The sequence below is a fragment of the Bubalus kerabau genome, chromosome 2 (assembly GCF_029407905.1).
Source record: "Bubalus kerabau isolate K-KA32 ecotype Philippines breed swamp buffalo chromosome 2, PCC_UOA_SB_1v2, whole genome shotgun sequence".
NCBI lineage: Eukaryota > Metazoa > Chordata > Mammalia > Artiodactyla > Bovidae > Bubalus > Bubalus kerabau.
This window is the reverse complement of record NC_073625.1, coordinates 46,687,398-46,706,569: the sequence shown is the minus strand read 5'-3', so window position 1 is coordinate 46,706,569 and position 19,172 is coordinate 46,687,398. Positions and strand designations below refer to the sequence as shown.

The 19,172-nt window shown below is 51.0% G+C and overlaps 1 protein-coding gene across 1 annotated transcript in view; it reads left to right on the top strand.

Moving 5' to 3' along the window:
* Window positions 1-19,172, top strand: part of LOC129644410 (endogenous retrovirus group K member 25 Env polyprotein-like) — a 73,578-nt gene that overhangs the window by 5,685 nt on the left and 48,721 nt on the right. The window contains 4 exon segments of the mRNA XM_055570057.1: window positions 1-1,052; window positions 3,215-3,303; window positions 11,658-11,774; window positions 14,566-14,682. Of these exon segments, the coding sequence (XP_055426032.1) occupies window positions 1-1,052; window positions 3,215-3,303; window positions 11,658-11,774; window positions 14,566-14,682 (1,375 nt within the window).

Genomic DNA, 19,172 nt, shown 5'->3' with positions numbered 1-19,172 from the left:
TGGTCTCTACGTCAGCTTGGGTATTATTGGCTCGTATGCCCGGGATTCTTGACCCCTATGTAACCCTGCATTTCAAATCTCCACCAAAATATCCGAATTGTTATAAGGTTGCTCCTTCAGACAAAATATGGAACACCATAGACAGTCGTACAGGGTGTCCGACTTGGACATCTTGTACTTATGATTCAAGGATTGATTATAGGATACCAGGAGGTGGAGATTATACTATTCAGGACTGGAGCAACCTGAATCCAGGTGAGGATCCATTGGCTGATGATACATTTGAGGGCAGATTCGAGAATTGGGATAGGATTCCTCTTCCTTGGCCAATACATGCCACTAGATGGCATCATAATCAATTTGTTCCTCCTATGCTGTCTTATACAACTAAGAAACAGACCTATTGGCAACCTGAAATTTGGAGAGCCCTTGCTGCTACTGCTCCTGTTTCCTTATACCTCCCAGATAGCAATTCTTCTGTTTTAGCTTGTCTACCCTCCCCTTATGTTTTTCTTTTTACTAATGACTCCAAGAGACTTAATGTATGCATGAATTATTCAGGTGGACCTAATATAGTAACTTGTGAACAATGTATGCTTTCATCTTGTTTGACCCCAAAATATAATGTCTGCTCTTTTGTGGTGTTACAACACCCATCCTATCTCATGATACCTGTGACCGTGACTAGCCACTGGTATGACAATTACAGCCTCGCCGTGTTACAACAACTACAAGATTTAATGCGACAACGGCGATTTGTGGGCTTACTTATTTTAGGAATAACAGCTTTAATAGCAGCAATTATTTCTGTTACTGCAGCAGCAAAATCATTGACTCAACAAGTGCATACTGCCCAATATGTTGATATCATGTCTAAAAATATTTCTCTAACTCTAGCAACACAGGAAGTTATAGACAGAAAGTTGGAGATGAGGGTAGATGCCTTGGAGGAGGCAATAATGCATATTGGGACTGAGTAACAGGCTTTAAAGGTGAAAATGGCTCTGTCATGCCACGCTGATTACTGGTGGATATGTGTGACATCTTTAAATGTAAACGAGACAGATTATGAATTGGAAAAAATTAAAAATCATATTTCAGGTGTTTGGAACAGCTCTGACATTGGCCTGGACTTAGGGAAACTTCATAATCAAATACAGACCTTGGAACACTCTCGACTGGATTTTACCACCGCGGGAGCAGCTAATAACTTTTTTCACACTTTCTCTAACTTCATTTCAGGGAAAAAAAAAACATTCTGTCTAATATCTTTAGTTATGTTGAGGCTGGTGCTCTATTTTTGCTACTCATAATCATTCTTCCTTGTATTGTCAGGATTCTTCGGCAGAACATTCAGAAGCTCGTGACTGAGCTGCATTGGGTGTTTTAAGAAATAAAAAAGGGGGAGATGCCGGGACCCAGCGTGAGGAACTCTGCCCATGGCAAAGGTCATGAGGAAGGAGGCTTGGCATAAGCAAAGGTGGAATCAAGCCTCAGGAGTCCCCCTGAAAATTCTCGAGCATATACTCCCAAAACCAGAGTCTGCCTACTTTACTGCTTTGTGCTCTCACCTACACCTCTGACTTTACAGGGGGCTGTCCCCCACCACCTCTCTCTGAAAAAGAGTTAACTTACAGCTCCAGTTGATATAGCTCCTGGGTGTGATAAGAGTGTTTCAACCTACAAACTCCTCTGAAGATTATTCCGGCCACATGCGATTGTTCACAGTCTCCCAACCATGAGAGGCATGTGATGTTCTAAACTGTCTAAATACAGATTCCTTTGAGCAGTTAAAAGATTGATTAGAAATTGTATTGGTGAAGGGTTTTTCACTTGTTGGGCAAATGTTTGCTGCTGTTTCCATATCCCTTACCTACTGTGTTCCTCGCAGTGTATTGATTAACAGAGTTGGTGTATAGGAATATAAGTAGTAGCCTTAATGTTTGTAACCTTGGACCCTTGAGTTAATTATTTTCTTGTTATAGCCCACCATGCCTTTGCCCTATAGGAATTCAACTTTATCTAATGCTTTTGGAGCATGGTGCCTGACTTTAGAATAATCAACTTTAGAGAAAAATAAGTTTTCTGAAGAAAGGATCTTAAAATGTTAACAGGCCTCTTGGCCAGAAGATGATGTAATTTACCAAAACTTTTGATTATGATAAGTTTGTAGGGAGAAAGCCTGGCTTACTGCTAACTTTACCCTTTCCCTCATTATACTCTAAGCACAACTTAAGGTATAAAAACTACTTTGGAAAATAAAGTGTGGGCCTTGTTTACCAAAGCTTGGTCTCCCCATGTCGTTCTTTCTCTCACCTTCTGGCTGAATTTCCATCTGGAGCATGGAGGCTCCTCAAGCCTACTAATTTTGCCTGGGCTTCTAAGATCGGACTGGGGAGGCCTTAGTGTCTCCTCTCCTTTGGGAGAACAGGAGGACGCCTGCGGCCTATGTAGGTGATGTGAATTCCTTATTTTGGAATTTTATTAGCTTTCCACGTAAATCAAGATATTCAGCATCTTTCCTCCACTGAATTTTCTCACTGAGCTATCCTTATTTAACCAATCTTTATATCTTTAATTCTCTCATATCCTGAACGCCGACACCATCTCACCTTTGAATTCCCTGGATCTGCCGGGGCTGGACCCTGGCAAATGCCCATCACAACTCGAGAGGAGAGTGGAGTTCTTTGCTTCAAATCAAGACAAGGCCTGACTCCCCGGTTGAACCTTGAATGCAACCCTGAGATCCCTGTCACCATTGGAGAGGAACACGGAGTTTCTGGACACAAGCCTAGATGAGGTCTATTTGCCCTGCAGTGACTCCACAGCAATCCCCAGCTCCCCCTCGCAACTCGAATGGAGATTGGACTTCCCTGGGACAACACGAGAGGCTCCCTGAATTCCCTGTTGTAACTCGAGAATCCTGCTGCAACTCCAGAAAAACCACGAGGTTCCCCCGTCATCACGAGATGAGGCCCTTTCCCGCTGCAGCATCTCGAGACAAATCCCACATTTCCTGTTGAAATTTGAAACAGTAATTGACACCCTTGATGTAACTCCAAAAGTTCCCTGACATACCAGTCTAACTCGAGTGGAACACCGAGTTTCCCGGAACAACTTAATCTGATCCCTTTCTCTCCTCCTGATCTCAACATGAGGGTCGATTCCCCTGCTTTGTCTAGAAAGCGATCCTGACCTTCCCGTCACATCTCAGGAGGAGGCCGGTCTCACATTGAAATTCAAGAGGACGCCTCGTGGGTCGTGCCACATTCCAAATGACACCAATTTCCCCGTCCACTCAAGGTAAGTCCTGATGCCCGGGCACCTCTTCAAATGTAACCCCAAGGATGAAGTCAGAACATGAAAGGGCACTGACAGCCCAGTTGCATCCTCTGGAAAAAGCCGCAGGTTCGAAATACAACTTGACAAGTGGCCTGACACCCCATGAACAACTCGAGAGGCAAGCGGAGTTCCATGCCTCAACACAAGATGAGGCCTGACTACCCTGTTCCAACTCCTCAAAGACCTCGAGGTTGATGTCAGAAATGCAATGGAGAGGAACACTGAGGTTCCCATCTCAACTCGAGATGAGGCCCTATTCATCCCTGAAGCAATGCACGAGGAATCCCGAGGTGGCCCTCGCAACGCCAAAGGAGATCTAACTTCCCTGAGGAGACATGAGCGGGTCCCCCAGGTCGACACGCAACTCGAGAGGAACCCTAAGCTTCCCGCAACAACTCCAAACAACCCACGGAATTCTCTGCATGCTTGAGGAGGCCTTTTTAGGCTGCAGCGTTTCCAAAGAAAGCCCGCGTTCCCTCTTGGAACTCAAAAGGGTACTTGACACGCTTTAGGAAACTCCAGAAATTTCCCCAGATACCCGTCCCCACTCGAGAGGAATGCTGATTTTCCTACCACAAGTCAAGAAGAGCACTGTTTTCCCCTCCTGAAGTGGAGATGGGGGTCGATTGCCCTGCTTTGGGTGGAAAGGAATGCTGACGTCCCTGTCGCACCTCGAGACGAAGCTGATATCTACTTGAAAGTGGAGGGGAACCCGGGGGCCTTGTCACAATTCGAAAGCCACGTATTTCCCCATCCACATGAGATCAGGCCTGATTCCCTTGCACCGATTCAAATGTAGCCGAGAATTAACTCAGAACACGAAGGGAGTTCTGAAGCCCTGGTTGATAACTCGAAAGGAGGCTTAGGTCCCAAACTCAACTCTCCTGGAGGCCTGAAACCCCTTTGACAACTAGAGAGGAAAGCAGAGTTCCATGCCTCCACACAAGTCGAGATCTGACTCCCTGTTTGAAACAGCAAACACACCCCGAGAAACACATCAGAACAGAAGACGAATCGTGAGGTTCCCATATCAACAAGAGATGAGGCCCTCTTCCATTGTGCCGACCCTAGTGGAGTCCCAAGAGGCCCCTCCCAACTCCACAGTATTCCTGACTTCCCTTGGCACCATCAGAAGCTACATGAGATCACTGTCATAAGTCTAGGGAACCCATGGTTTCCTGCCTTAACTCGAGAAAGACCTTGAGATTCCCTCTTCAACGTGTCTTTAGGCCAGATTCCCGTGCCAAGACTCTAGAGCAATGCCACGTTCCCGCTCCCAACTCGAATGGAGACTGGACTTCACTGGGGCCACACTAGAGGCTCTCTGGGTTCCCCATCGTAAATCGAGAGAAACCCCACACGTCATGTCACAGCTAGAGAAAAACCACGAGATTCCCCCGTCATCGAGAGATGAGGCCCTTCTTTTCCTGCAGGGCCTAGAGAGCAATCGTGAGTCCCTTCTCAAAACTCCAAAGGAGGCTTGACTCCCTTTAGGCCACTCAATGGGCACCAAGAGATACTCGTCGCAACTCGAGAGGACAGCGGAGTTCTTTGCTTCAACTTGAGACGAGGTGTGAGTCCATGGGTGAATCTTGAATGCAACCCTGAGATCCCTGTTGCCATTGGAGAGGAACATGGAGTTTTTGGACACAAGCCTAGATGAGGTCTATTTGTCCTGCAGTGACTCGAGAGCAATCCCCAGCTCCCCCTCACAACTTGAATTGAGATTGGACTTCCCTGGGGCACCACAAGAGGCTCCCTGAGTTCCCTGATGTAACTCGAGAATCCCGCCCCAACTTGAGAAAAACCACGAGGTTCCACTGTCATCGAGAGTTGAGGCCCTTTTCCACTGCAGCGTCTCGGGAGAAATCCCATGTTCCCTCTTGAAATTCGAAAGGGTACTTGACACACTTGATGCAACTCAAAAAAAGTTCCCTGACATACCCGTCTTACTCGAGAGGAACATCGAGTTTTCTGGCACAACTTAACCTGAGCCCCTTCTCCCCTCCAAATCAGGACATGAGGGTTGATTCCCCTGCTTGTCTGGAAAGGGATCCTGACCTTCCCGTTGCACCTCAGGAGGAGGCCGGTCTCACATTGAAACTCGAGAGGACGCCTCGTGGGTCGTGCCTCATTCCACAAGACACCGATTTCCCCGTCAACTCAAGGTAAGTCCCGATGCCCAGACATCTCTTCAAATGTAATCCCGAGGATGAAATCACAACACTAAGGGGCAATGACACCCTGGTTGCATCCTCTGGAAAAAGCCACAGGTTCCAAATACAACTCGACAAGTGGCCTGACACCCCATGAAGAACTCTAGAGGCAAGCAGATTTCCGTGCATCAGCACAAGATGAGGCCTGACTCCCCTGTTCCAACTCCACAGAGACCCCGAGATTGATGTCAGAAATGGAGAGGAACCCTGAGGTTCCTGCCTCAACTCGAGATGAGGCCCTATTCATCCCTGCAGTGATGCACGAGGAATCCTGAAGTGCCCCTCACAATGCCAAAGGAGATCTGACTTCCCTGAGGAGACAAGAGCTGGTCCCCCAGGTCAACATGCAACTCGAGACGAACTCTAAGCTTCCTGTCACAACTTCACCCAACCCACAGAATTCTCCCCTGCACGCTTGAGGAGACCCATTGATGCTTCAGTGTTTCCAAAGAAAGCCAACGTTCAGTCTTGGTATTGGAAAGGGTAATTGACACGCTTTAGGAAACTTCAGACGTTTCCCCAGATACCCGTCCCCACTCGAGAGGAACGCTGAATTTCCCGCCACAAGTCAAGAAGGGCCTTGTTTCCCCTCCTCAAGTCGAGATGAAGGTCGATTGCCCTGCTTTTCCTGGAAAAGAATGCCAACGTCCCCGTCACATCTCCAGAGGAGGCTGGTATCTACTTGACACTGGAGTGGAACCCTGGAGTCTTGTCACAATTTGAAAGACACGTGTTTCCCCAAGCACTCAAGATCAGGCCTGATTCCCTTGCACGGATTTGAATGTCAGCCGAGAATCAACTCACAACACGAAGGGAGTTCTGATGCCCCAGTTACTAATCCAAAAAGAGCCCCAGGTCCCAAATTCAACTCGCCTGGAGGCCTGAACCCCTTTGACAACTCGAGAGGAAAGCAGAGTTCCATGCCTCCACACAAGTCGATAACTGACTTCCTGTTTGAAATAACATACACACCTAGAGACCCACATCAGAGCAGGAGAGGAACACTGAGGTTCCCGCCTGAACTCGAGATGAGGCCCTCTTCCATTGCACCAAACCCAGTGGAGTCCCAAGAGGCCCCTCCAAACTCCACAGTATACCTGACTTCCCATAGGCACCATGAGAAGCTCCCTGAGGTCACCGCCACAATTTGAGGGAACCCAGGGTTTCCTGCCACAACTCGAGAACGATCTCGAGTTTCCCCCTTCAACGCATCTTGAGGCCCGATTCCCCTGCCATGACTCTAGAAAAATGCCGCGCTCCCCCTCGCAAGTCGAATGGAGACTGGACTTCCCTGGGGCCACATGAGAGGCTCCCTGAGCTCCCCGACATAACTCGAGAGAAACACCAAACGTCGCCTGCAGCTCGAGAAAAACCACAAGATTCCCCCTCATCGCGAGATGAGGCCCTTTTCTTCCTGCAGGGTCTAGAGAGCAATCCTGAGTCCCCTCTCAAAACTCCACAAGAGGCTTGACTCCAATTAGGCCACTCAATGGGATCCAAGAGATACCCGTCAAAACTTGAGAGGAGAGCGGAGTTCTTTGCTTCAACTCAAGACGAGGCCTGACTCCCCAGGTTAACCTTAAATGCAACCCTGAGATCCCTGTCACCACTTGAGAGGAACACGGAGTTTCTGGACGCAAGCCTAGATGAGGGCTATTTACCTTGCAGTGACTCGACAGCAATCCCCAGCTCCCCCTCACAACTCGAATGGAGATTGGACTTCCCTGGGGCAACACGAGAGTCTCCCTGAGTTCCCAATCATTACTTGAGAATCGGGCCGCAACTCCAGATAAACCACGAGGTTCTCCCGTCATCTCCAGATGAGGCCCTTTCCCGCTGCAGCGTCTCGAGACAAATCCCACGTTCCCTCTTGAATTTCTAAACAGTACTTGACACCCTTGATGTAACTCCAAATGTTCCCCAACATACCAGTCTCACTCGAGAGGAACACCGAGTTTCCTGGAACAACTTAATCTGATCCCTTTCTCTCCTCCTGATCTCAACATGAGGGTCGATTCTCCTGCTTTGTCTGTAAAGGGATCCCGACCTTCTCGTTGCACCTCAGGAGGAGGCCGGTCTCACATTGAAACTCGAGAGGAAGCCTCGTGGATTGTGCAACATTCCGAAAGACACTGATTTCCCCATCCACTCAAGGTAAGTCCCGATGCCCGGGCACCTCTTCGAATGTAACCCCGAGGATGAAGTCAAAACATGAAAGGGCACTGACACCCCAGTTGCATCCTCTGGAAAAAGGCACAGGTTCCAAATAAAACTCGACAAGTGGCCTGACACCCCATGAACAACTCGAGAGGAAAGCGGAGTTCTGTGCCTCAACCGTCTCACCTCCCGCCCACCACCCTCCAACCACCATCCCACCACCCGCCCACTACTCTCCCAGCTCCCGCCCACCACCCTGCCACCACCCTCCGTCCTCCCACCCACCAACCTCCCACCACCCTCCCACCTCCCACCCACCACCCTCCCACCTCCCTCCACAATCCTCCCACCATCCGCTCACCCCCCTCCCACCACCGGCCCACCTACCCCCCACCACCCTCCCACCACCCTCCCACCACCCTCCCACCTCCCTCCCACCACCCGCCCACCACCCTCCCACCACTCTCCCATCTCCTACCCACCTCCCTCCAATCCACCCTTCCATTCATCTTCCCACCCCTGTGGAGTGGGATCGAGTTGGATGAACCTGTTTTCTTATACACAAAATGGGAGCATCTAGCTCGATCTGTGGTTTATAAACTTGACCTTTTGGACCTCTAGGGTATCTAGGATTTATTGGCTTTCTGTGTTGTGATTCTGGGTGAGATTTCATCCAAAGAATGATAGAGGGACAACATATGGCTTCCATATCTGCACCCCTTTGGAAAAAGGGTCGCTGTGCCATGTTCATTATTGCATCACCAATGTCTACTGCATCCCACAGTAGACCCTCAATAAATGCTATATGGAAGGAAAGACATGAAGGGAGGGAAGCAAAGAGAGGGGTGATGAGAGTGTGGGTGGATAGGAGGAGAGATGGGAGGATGGGTGAGAGGATGGTGGGAAGGTGGATGGGGGGTGGATGGAAGGTGAATGGGAGGATGGTGGGAGGATGATGGGAGCGTGCTGTAAGGATGGTGGGAAGGTAGATGAGAGGATGTGAGTGGATGGATGGGAGAATGGATGTGAAAGTGATTGGGAGGGTGGTGGGAGGAAGGTGGGAGGGTAGTGGGAAGATGAATGGGAGGGTGGAATGGAGGGTGGTGGGAGATTGGTGGGATGGTGGTGGGAGGGTGGTGGGAGGATCGTGGGAGGGATGGTGGTTGCCATGGGGCTCCTCTCGAGTTGCAACGGGGATCTCAGGGACCGGCTCCTGTTGCCTCAGAGAAGTCAGGTCCCTTTTCGAGTTGCGAGAGGCCCGTTGGGATTCCTTTCGAGTCACTACTGGTGAATAGGTCCGTGTCTAGAGTTCAGTCTGGAAACTCAATGTTCCTCTGCAGCGGCGACTGGGATCTCGGGCTTCCTATCAAGGTTCAACTAGGGAGTCAGGCCTCGTCTGGTATTGAGGCATGGAACTCTGCATTTCTCTTGAGTTGTTAAAGGGCTGTCAGGCCTCCAGTCGAGTTCAGGTGGGGAATTTGGGCTTTTTCAAGAAATAGGCAAGGCCGACAGTCCTCCCATTGTGTTGTGAGGGGATACTCGGTGTTCCACTGGAGCCGGTGCAGGGGAATCAGGACTTATCCGGAGCGGAGGGGGAAATCGGCGTCCTTATTCCCTGCAGCAGGATCCGCGGGATTCCACTCGAGATTCAAGCGGTGACACAGGCCTCCTCTTGTGGTGCGAGGGGAAGTTGGGATTCCTCTTGAGTTGAAGCAGGGAATGGGCCCTCATATCCAGACGAGGTGGGACACACGGGGTTCTAGTCGAGTTGTGGCGGGAAACTCGGCTTTCGTCTCGGGTTGTGATGGGGATCTCTGGGCCCCCATGAGTTGGTTAAAGGGAGTCAAGCATTCTCTCGAGTTTTGAGAGGGCACCTGGGATTGCTCTAGCAGTGCTGCAGGAAAAAAGGGCCTCATCTTGCATTGACGGTGGCATCTCGTGGTTTATCTCGAGTTGCAGCTGGAGGCTTGATTTTCCTCTCCAGGTACCACGGGGAACTCAGGGAGTCTCTCGTGTTGCCGCAGCAAACAAGACGAGGCCTGACTACCCTGTTCCAACTCCGCAGAGATGCCAAAATCGATATCAGAAATGGAGAGGACCCTTGGGTTCCCGCCTCAACTCTAGATGAGGCCCTATTCATCCCTGCAACGATGTGCGAAGAATCCCGAGGTTCCCCTTTCAACGCCAAAGGAGATCTGACTTCCCTGAGGAGACACAAATGGATCCCCCAGGTTGAAACGCAACTCGAGAGTAACCCTAAGTTTCCTGCCACTGCTCCACGCAAACCACGAAATTCTCCCCTGCAGGCTTGAGGAGGCCCTTTTATGCTGCAGTGTTTCCAAAGAAAGCCCACGTTCCCTCTTGGACCTCGAAAGGGTATTTGACATGCTTTAGGAAACTCCAGAAGTTCCCCCAGAAACCCGTTCCCACTTGAGAGGGAAGCTGAGTTCCCCACCATAAGTCAAGAAGAGCCCCGTTTTCCCCTCCTAAAGTCGAGATGAGGGTCGATTGCCCTGCTTCACCTGGAAAGGAATGCCAAAGTCCCCGTCGCACCTCGAGAGGAGGCTGGTATCTACTTGTCACAGGAGGGGAACCCGGGGGTCTTGTCACAGTTTGAAAGCCACGTATTTCCCCATCCACTCGAGATTAGGCCTGATTCCCTTGCACCAATTCGAATATCAGCCGAGAATCAACTCACAACACAAATGGAGTTCTGGTGATCCGGTTGCTATTTGAAAAATTGCCCCAGGTCCCAAATTCAACTTGCCTGGTGGCTGGAAACCCCTTTGACAACTCGAGAGGAAAGCAGAGTTCCATGACTACACACAAGTCAAGACCTGACTCCCTGTTTAAAATGGCATATACACCTCGAGACCCAGGTCAGAACAGGAGAGGAACCCTGAGGTTCCCGCCTCAACTCGAGATGAGGCCCTCTTCCATTGCACCGACCCCATTGGAGTCCCGAGAGGCCCCTCCCAACTCCACAGTATCCCTGACTTCCCATAGGCACCATGAGAAGCTCCCTGAGGTCACCGTCACAAGTCAAGGGAACCAAGGCTTTCCTGCCGTAACCTGAGAAAGATGTCAAGATTCCCCCTTCAATGCATCTTGAGGCCCAATTTCCCAGCCGTGACTCGAGAGCAATGCCACGCTCCACCTCGCAACTCGAATGGAGACTGGACTTCCCTGGGGCCACACAAGACGCTCCCCGACTAGTTACGACTCCCTGTCGTAACTAGAGAGAAACACCACATGTTGTGTCGCAGCTGGAGAAAAACCACAAGATTCCCCCCTCATCGTGAGTTGAGGCCCTTCTTTTCCTGCAGGGCCTAGAGAGCAATACCGATTCCCCTCTCAAAACTCCACTGGAGGCTTGACTACATTTAGGCCACTTGATCGGCTCCAAGAGATGCCTGTGGCAACTCGAGAAGAGAGTGGAGTTCTTTGCTTCAACCCCAGACGAGGCCTGACTCCCTGGGTGAACCTTGAATGCAACCACGAGATCCCTGTCGCCACTGGAGAGGAACAAGGAGTTTCTGGACACAAGCCTAGATGAGGTCTATTTGCCCTGAATTGACTCGAGAGCAATCCCCAGTTTGCCTTCGCGACTCGAACGGAGATTGGACTTTCCTGGGGCACCAGGAGAGGCTCCCTGTGTTCCCCATCATAAATCGAGAATCCCATTGCAACTTGAGAAAAACCATGAGGTTCCCCTGTCATCTCGAGTTGAGGCCCTTTCCACTGCAGCGTCTCAAGGGAAATCCTATGTTCCCCCTTGAAATTCGAAATGGTACTTGACACCCTTGATGAAAATCAGAAAGTTCCCCAACATACCGGTCTCACTCGAGAGGAACACCGAGTTTCCCGGCACAGTTTCATTTGAGCCCCTTCTCCCCTCCTGATCTCGACATGAGGGTCGATTCCCCTGCTTTGTCTGGAAAGGGATCCTGACCTTCCCATCGCACCTCAGGAGGAGGCCGGTCTCGCAATGAAATTCGAGAGGAAGCCTCATGGTTCATGCCACATTCCGAAAGACACCGATTTCCCCGTCCATTCAAGGTAAGTCCTGATACCCAGGCACCTCTTCGAATGTAACCCCGAGGATGAAGTCACAACATGAAGGGGCATTGACACCCCAGTTGCATCCTCCGGAAAAAGGCACAGGTTCCAAATACAACTCGAAGGTGGCCTGACACCCCACGAACAACGTGAGAGCAAGTGGAGTTCCATGCCTCAACACAAGACGAGGCCTGACTCCCATTTGCCAACTCCGCAGATACCCCGAGATTGGTGTCAGAAATGGAGAGGAACCCTGAGGTTCCCGCCTCAACTCGAGACGACGGCTGACTCCCTGTGTGAACCTTGAATGCAACCACGAGATTCCTGTCACCACTGGAGAAGAACACGGAGTTTCTGGACACAAGCCTAGATGAGGTCTATTTGCCCTGCAGTGACTCGAGAGCAATCCCCAGGTCCCCCTCACAACTCCAGTGGAGACTGGACTTCCCTGGGGCACCACGAGTGGTTCTCTGTGTTCCCCTTCGAAACTCGAGAATCCCGCCACAACTAGAGAAAAACCACGAGGTTTCCCCATCATTACGAGATGAGGTCCTTTCCCACTGCAGCGTCTCAAGATAAATCCCACGTTCCTTCTTGAAATTCGAAATGGTACCTGACACCCTTGATTCAACTCAAAAATTTCCCTGACATACGGGTCTCACTCGAGAGGAATACCAAGTATCATGGCACAACATAATCTGAGTCGCTTCTGCCCTCCTGATCTTGACATGAACGTGGATTCCCCTGCTTTGTCTTGAAAGGGATCCCGACCTTCCCGTCCCACCTCAGGAGGAGGCTGGTATCGCATTGAAACTCGAGGGGAAGCATCGTGGGTCGTGCCACATTCTGAAAGACACCGATTTCCCTGTCCACTCAAAGTAAGTCCCGATGCCCAGGGACCTCTTCGAATGTAACCCCAATGATCAAGTCACAAACGAATGGGCACTGACACCCAGGTTGCATCCTCTGGAAAAAGCCGCAGGTTCCACATGCAACTCGACAAGTGGCCTGACACTGCATGAACAACTTTAGAGGCTAGCAGAATTCCGTGCCCCATCAAAAGACGACACCTGACTCCCCTGTTCCAACTCCACAGAGACCCCGAGATCGATGTCAGAAATGGAGAGGAACCCTGAGGTTCCCACCTCAACTAGAGATTAGGCCCTATTCATCCCTGCAGCACTGCAGAAGGAATCCTGAGGTGGCCCTCGCAACGCCCAAGGAGATCTGATTCCCTGAGGAGACACGAGTGGGTTCCCCAAGGTCCACACGAAACTCAAGAGGAACCCTAAGCTTCCCGCCACAACTCCATGCAACCCACGAAATTCTCCCCTGCACACTTGAGGATGCTGTTTTACGCTGCAGCGTTTCCAAAGAAATCCCACGTTCCCTCTTCGAACTTGAAACGGTACTTGACACACTTTATGAAACTCCAGAAGTTTCCCCAGATACCCGTCCCCACTAGAGAGGAACGCTAAGTTTCCTGCCACAAGTCAAGAAGAGCCCCGTTATCCTCTCCTCAAGTCGAGATGAGGGTCGATTGTCCTGCTTTGCCTGGAAAGGAATGCTGACAACCCCGTCGCACCTCGAGAAGAGGCTGGTATCTACTTGACACTGGTGGGGAACCTGGGGGTCTTGTCACAACTCGAAAGCCACGTATTTACCCATCCACTCAAGATCAGGCCTGATTCTGTTGAACCAATTCGAATGTCAGCCGAGAATCATCTCACAACATGAAGGGAGTTCTGATACCCCAGTTGCTAATTCAAAAGGAGCACCAGGTCCCAAATTCAACTCACCTGAAGGCCTGAAACCCCTTTGACAACTCGAGAGGGAAGCAGAGTTCCATGCCTCCACACAAGTTGAGACCTGACTCCGTGTTTGAAACGGTATACACACACTGAGACCCACGTCAGAACAGGACAGGAACACTGAGGCTCCTGCCTCAACTCGAGATAAGACGTCTTCCAATGCACCGACCCAAGTGGAGTCCCAAGAGGACCCTCCGAACACCACAGTATTCCTGACTTCCCATAGGCACCATGAGAAGGTCCCTGAGGTCACCATCACAAGTCGAGGGAACCCAGGGTCTCCAGCCACAACTCGAGAAAGACCTTGAGATTTCCCTTTCAACGCGTCTTGAGGCCCGATTCCACCGCCATGACTCGAGAGAAATGCTGCTCTCCCCCTCGCAACTCGAATGGAGACTGGACTTCCCTGGGGCCACACGAGAGGCTCCCAGAGTTCCCCATCATAACTCGACGGAAACCCCATACGTTGCATGGCAGCTCGAGAAAAACCACGAGATTCCCCCATCATCACGACTTGAGGCCCTTCTTTTCCTGTAGGGCCTAGAGAGCAATCCCAAGTCCCCTCTCCAAACTCCACAGGAGGCTTGACTCCCTTAAGGCCACTCAATGGGCTCCAAGAAATACCCGTAGCAATTTGAGAGGAGAGCGAACACTTTGCTTCCACTCAGGATGAGGCCTGACTCCCCGGGTGAACCTTGAGTGCAACACCGAGATCCCTGTCCCCCTGTCGAGAAAAACCATGAGGTTCCCCCATCATTGCGAGATGAGGCCCTTTCCCGCAGCAGTGTCTCAAGAGAAATCCCACGTTCCCTCTTGAAATTTGAAATGATACTTGACACCCTTGATGCAACTCAAAAAGTTCCAGGACACACTGGTCTCACTCGAGAGGAGCACCGAGTTTGCCGGCACAACTTAATCTGAGCCCCTTCTCCCCTCCTGATCTTGACATGAGGGTCGATTTCCCTGCTTTGTCTGTAAAGGGACCCCAAACTTCCTGTCGCACCTCAGGAGGAGGCCGGTCTCACATTGAACCTCGAGAGGAAGCCTCTTGTGTCATGCCACATTTTGAAAGACACCGATTTCCACTTCCACTCAAGGTACGTCCTGATGCCCGGGCACCTCTTCGAATGTAACTCCGAGGATGAAGTCACAACATCAAGGGGCACTGTCATTCCGGGTGCATCCTCCGGAAAAAGCTGCAGGTTCCAAATACAACTCGACAAGTGGCCTGACACCCCATGAACAACTCGAGAGGCAACCGGAGTTCTGTGCCTCAACACAAGATGAGGCCTGACTCCCCTATTCCAACTCCATAGAGACCCCGAGATCAATGTCAGAAATGGAGAGGAACCCTGAGGTTCCCACCTCAACTCGAGATGAGGCTGGATTCATCCCTGCAGCGATGTTCGAGGAATCCCTTGGTGACCCTCTCAATGCCAAAGGAGATCTGACTTTCCTGAGGAGAAACGAGCGGGTCCCCCAGGTCACACGCAACTCGAGAGGAATGCTAAGCTTCCCCCCACAACTCCACGCAAACCACGAAATTCTCCCCTGCATGCTTGAGGAGGCCCTTATACGCTTCAGCCTTTCCAAAGAAAGCCCATGTTCCATTTTGGAACTCGAAAGGGTACTTGTACATTTTATGAAACTTCAGAAGTTTTCCCAGATACCCTTCCCCACTCTAGAGGATCATTGAGTTTCCCACCACAAGTCAAGAAGAGCCCCGTTTTCCCCTCCTCAAGTCGAGATGAAGATCGATTGCCCTGGTTCGCCTGGAAAGGAATGCCGAAGTCCCCGTCACACCTTGACTGGAGGCTGGTATCTACTTGACACTGGAGGGGAACCCAGGTGTCTTGTCACAATTCGAAAGCCACGTGTTTCCCCTTCCACTCGAGATCAGGCATGATTTCCTTGCACCGATTCTCATGTCAGCCGAGAATCAACTCACAACACGAAGCGAGTTCTGATGCCCTGGTTGCTAATTGGAAAAGAACCCCAGGTCACAAATTCAACTCTCCTGGAGGACTGAAACCCCTTTGACAGCTCCAGAGGAGAGCAGAGTTCCATGCTTCCACACAAGTGGAGACCTCACTCCCTGTTTGTAATGGCATAAACAGCCCGAGACCCAGGTCAGAACAGGAGAGGAACACTGAGGTTCCCGCCTTAACTCGAGATGAGGTGCTCTTCCATTGCACCATCCCCAGTGGAGTCTGGAGAGGGTCCTCCCAACTCGACAGTATTCCTAACTTCCCATAGGCACTATTAGAAGCTCCCTAAGGTCACCTTCACAAGTCGAGGGAACCCAGGGTTTCCTGCCGTAACTCGAGAAAGACCTCGAGATTCTCCCTTCAACTAGTCTTGAGGCCCGATTCTCCTACCGTGACTCGAGAGCAATGCTGTGCTCCCCTTCACAACTCGAATGGAGACTGGACTTCCCTGGTGCCGCACGAGAGGCTCCCTGAGTTCCCCATCGTAACTCGAGAGAAATCCCACATGGCACGTTTCAGCTCGAGGAAAACCATGAGATTCCCCCGTCATCACAAGATGAGGTCCTTCTTTTCCTGCAGGGCCTAGAGAGCAATCCCGAGTCCTCTCTCAAAACCCAACAGGAAGCTTGACTCCCTTAAGCCACCAATGGGCTCTGAGAGATACCCGTGGCAACTCGAGAGGATAGCGGAGTTCTTTGCTTCCACTCAAGATGAGACCTGACTCCCCGGGTGAACCTTGAATGCAACCCCAAGATCCCTGTCACCACTGAAGAGGAACCCGGACTTTCCAGGAAGAAGACTAGATGAGGTCTACTTGCCCTGCAGTAACTCGAGAGCAATCTCCAGCTCCCCCTCACAACTTGAATGGAGATTGGACCTCCCTGGGGCAACACGAGAGGCTCCCTGAGTTCCCTGTCATAACTGGAGAATCCCACCGCAACATGAGAAAAACCACAAGGTTCCTCATCATCGCGAGATGAGGCCCTTTACCAATACAGCGTCTCGAGAGAAATCCCACGTTCCCTCTTGAAATTCGAAAAGGTATTTTACACCCTTGATGCAACTCAGCAAGTTCCCTGACATACCAGTCTCACTCGAGAGGCACACCAATTTTCCCGGCACAACTTAATCTGAGCCCCTTCTCCCCTCATGATCTCGACATGAGGGTTAATTCCCCTGCTTTGTCTGGAACGGGATCCCGCACTTCCCGTCGCACCTCAGGAGGAGGCCGGTCTCACATTGTAACCCAAGAGGAAGCCTCTTGGGTCGTGCCACATTCAGAAAGACACCGATTTCTCCCTGTCGACTCATGGTACATCCCGATGCCCAGACACCTTGTCAAATGTAACCCCTAGGATGAAGTCACACACAAGGCAGCACTGACACCCAGGTTGCATCCTCCGGAAAAAGCCACAGGTGCCAAATACAACTCAACAAGTGGCCTGATATCCCATGAACAACTAGAGAGACAAGCGGAGTTCTGTGCTTCAACACAAGACAGGCCTGATTCTCCTGTTCCAACTCCGCAGAGACCCCGAGATCAAAGTCAGAATAGGAGAGGAACCTTGAGGTTCCCGTCTCAACACGAGATGAGCCCCTCTTCCATTGCACCAACTCCAGTGGTGTCTGGAGAGGCCCCTTCCAACTCCACAGTATTCCTGGCTTCCCATAGGCACCATGAGAAGCTCCCTGAGGTCACCGTCCCAAGTCGACGGAATGCAGGGTTTCCTGCCACAACTCGAGAAAGACCTCAAGATTCCCCCTTCAATGCGTCTTGAGGCCCGATTCCCCTGCCATTAATCAAGAGCAATATCGCAATCCCCCTCGCAACTCGAATGAGATGGGACTTCCCTGGGGCAACACGAGAGGCTCCCTGAGTTACCAGTCATAATTCGAGAATCTCGCCAACACTCGAGAAAAACCACGAGGTACCCCCGTCATCGTGAGATGAGGCTCTTTACCACTGCAGAAACTCGAGAAAAATCCCACTTTCCCTCTTGAAATTCTAAACGGTACTTGTCACCCTTGATGCAACTCAAAAATTTCCCCAACGTACCAGACTCACTCGAGAAGAACACCAAGTTTCCTGGCACAACTTAATCTGAGCCCCTTCTCCCCTCCTGATCTCAACATGTTGGCCGATTCCGCTGCTATGTCTGGAATGGGATCCCGACCTTCCGGTTGCACCTCAGGAGGAGGCCGGTCTCACATTGAAAATCAAGCAGAAGCCTCGTGGGCAGGCCACATTGCAAAAACACCGATTTCCCCGTCCACTCAAGGTAAGTCCTGATGACCGGGCACCTCTTTGAATGTCACCACGAGGATGAAGTCACAACACGAAGGGGCACTGACACCCCGGTTGTATCCTCCGGAAAAAGCCACAGGTTCCAAATACAACTCGACAAGTGGCCTGACATCCCATGAACAACTCGAGAGGCAAGCGGAGTTCTGTGCCTCAACACAAGACATTGCCTGACTCCCCTGTTCCAATTCCCAGAGACCCCGAGATCAATGTCAGAAATGGATAGGAACACTGAGGTCCCCACCTCAACTCGAGATGAGGCTCTATTCATCCCTGCAGTGATGCGCAAGGAATCCTGAGGTGCCCCTCACAATGCCAAAGGATATCTGACTTCCTTAAGAAGACATTAGCGGGTCCCCCAGGTCAACACGCAACTCGAGAGGAACCGTAAGCTTCTCACCACAAATCCAAGCAAACCACGAAATTCTCCCCTGCATGCTTGAGGAGGCCCTTTTACGCTGCAGCATTTCCAAAGAAAGGCCATGATCACTCTTGGACCTCGAAAGGGTACTTGACATGCTTTAGGAAACTCCAGAAGTTTCCCCAGAAACCCGTCCCCACAGAAGAGGAATGCTAAGTTTCCCACCACAAGTAAAGAAGAGCCCCGTTTTCCCCTCCTCTAGTCAAAATGAGGGTCGATTGCCCTGCTTCGCCCAGAAAGGAATGCTGATGTCCCCGTCGCACCTTGAGAGGAGGCTGGTATCTTGGTGACACTGGAGGGGAACCCAGGTTCTTGTCACAATTTGAAAGCCAAGTATTTCCCCTTCCACTCAATATCAGACCTGATGCCTTTGCACTGATTCGAATGTCAGCTGAGAATCAACTCACAACATACAGGGAGTTCTGATGCCCTGGTTGCTAATACGAAAAGAGCCCCAGTTCCAATTTCAACTCAGCTGGAGGCCTGAAACCCCTTTGACAACCCAAGAGAGAAGCAGACTTCCATGCATCCACACAAGTCGAGACCTGACTCCCTGTTTGAAACGGCATACACAGACTGAGACCCATGTCAGAACAGGAGAGGAAACCTGAGGATACCGCCTCAACTCTAGATGAGGCCCTCTTCCATTGCACAAACTCCAGTGGAGGCCCCAGAGGCCCCTCGCAACTACACAGTATTCCTGGCTTCCCATAGGCACCATGAGAAGCTCCCTGAGGTCACTGTCACAAGTCGAGGGAATCCAGGGTTTTCTGCCACAATTCGAGAAAGACCTCGAGATTCCTCCTTCAACGCATCTTGAGGCCTGATTCCCATGCCTTGACTCGAGAGCAATGCTGTGATCCCCCTCACAATCGA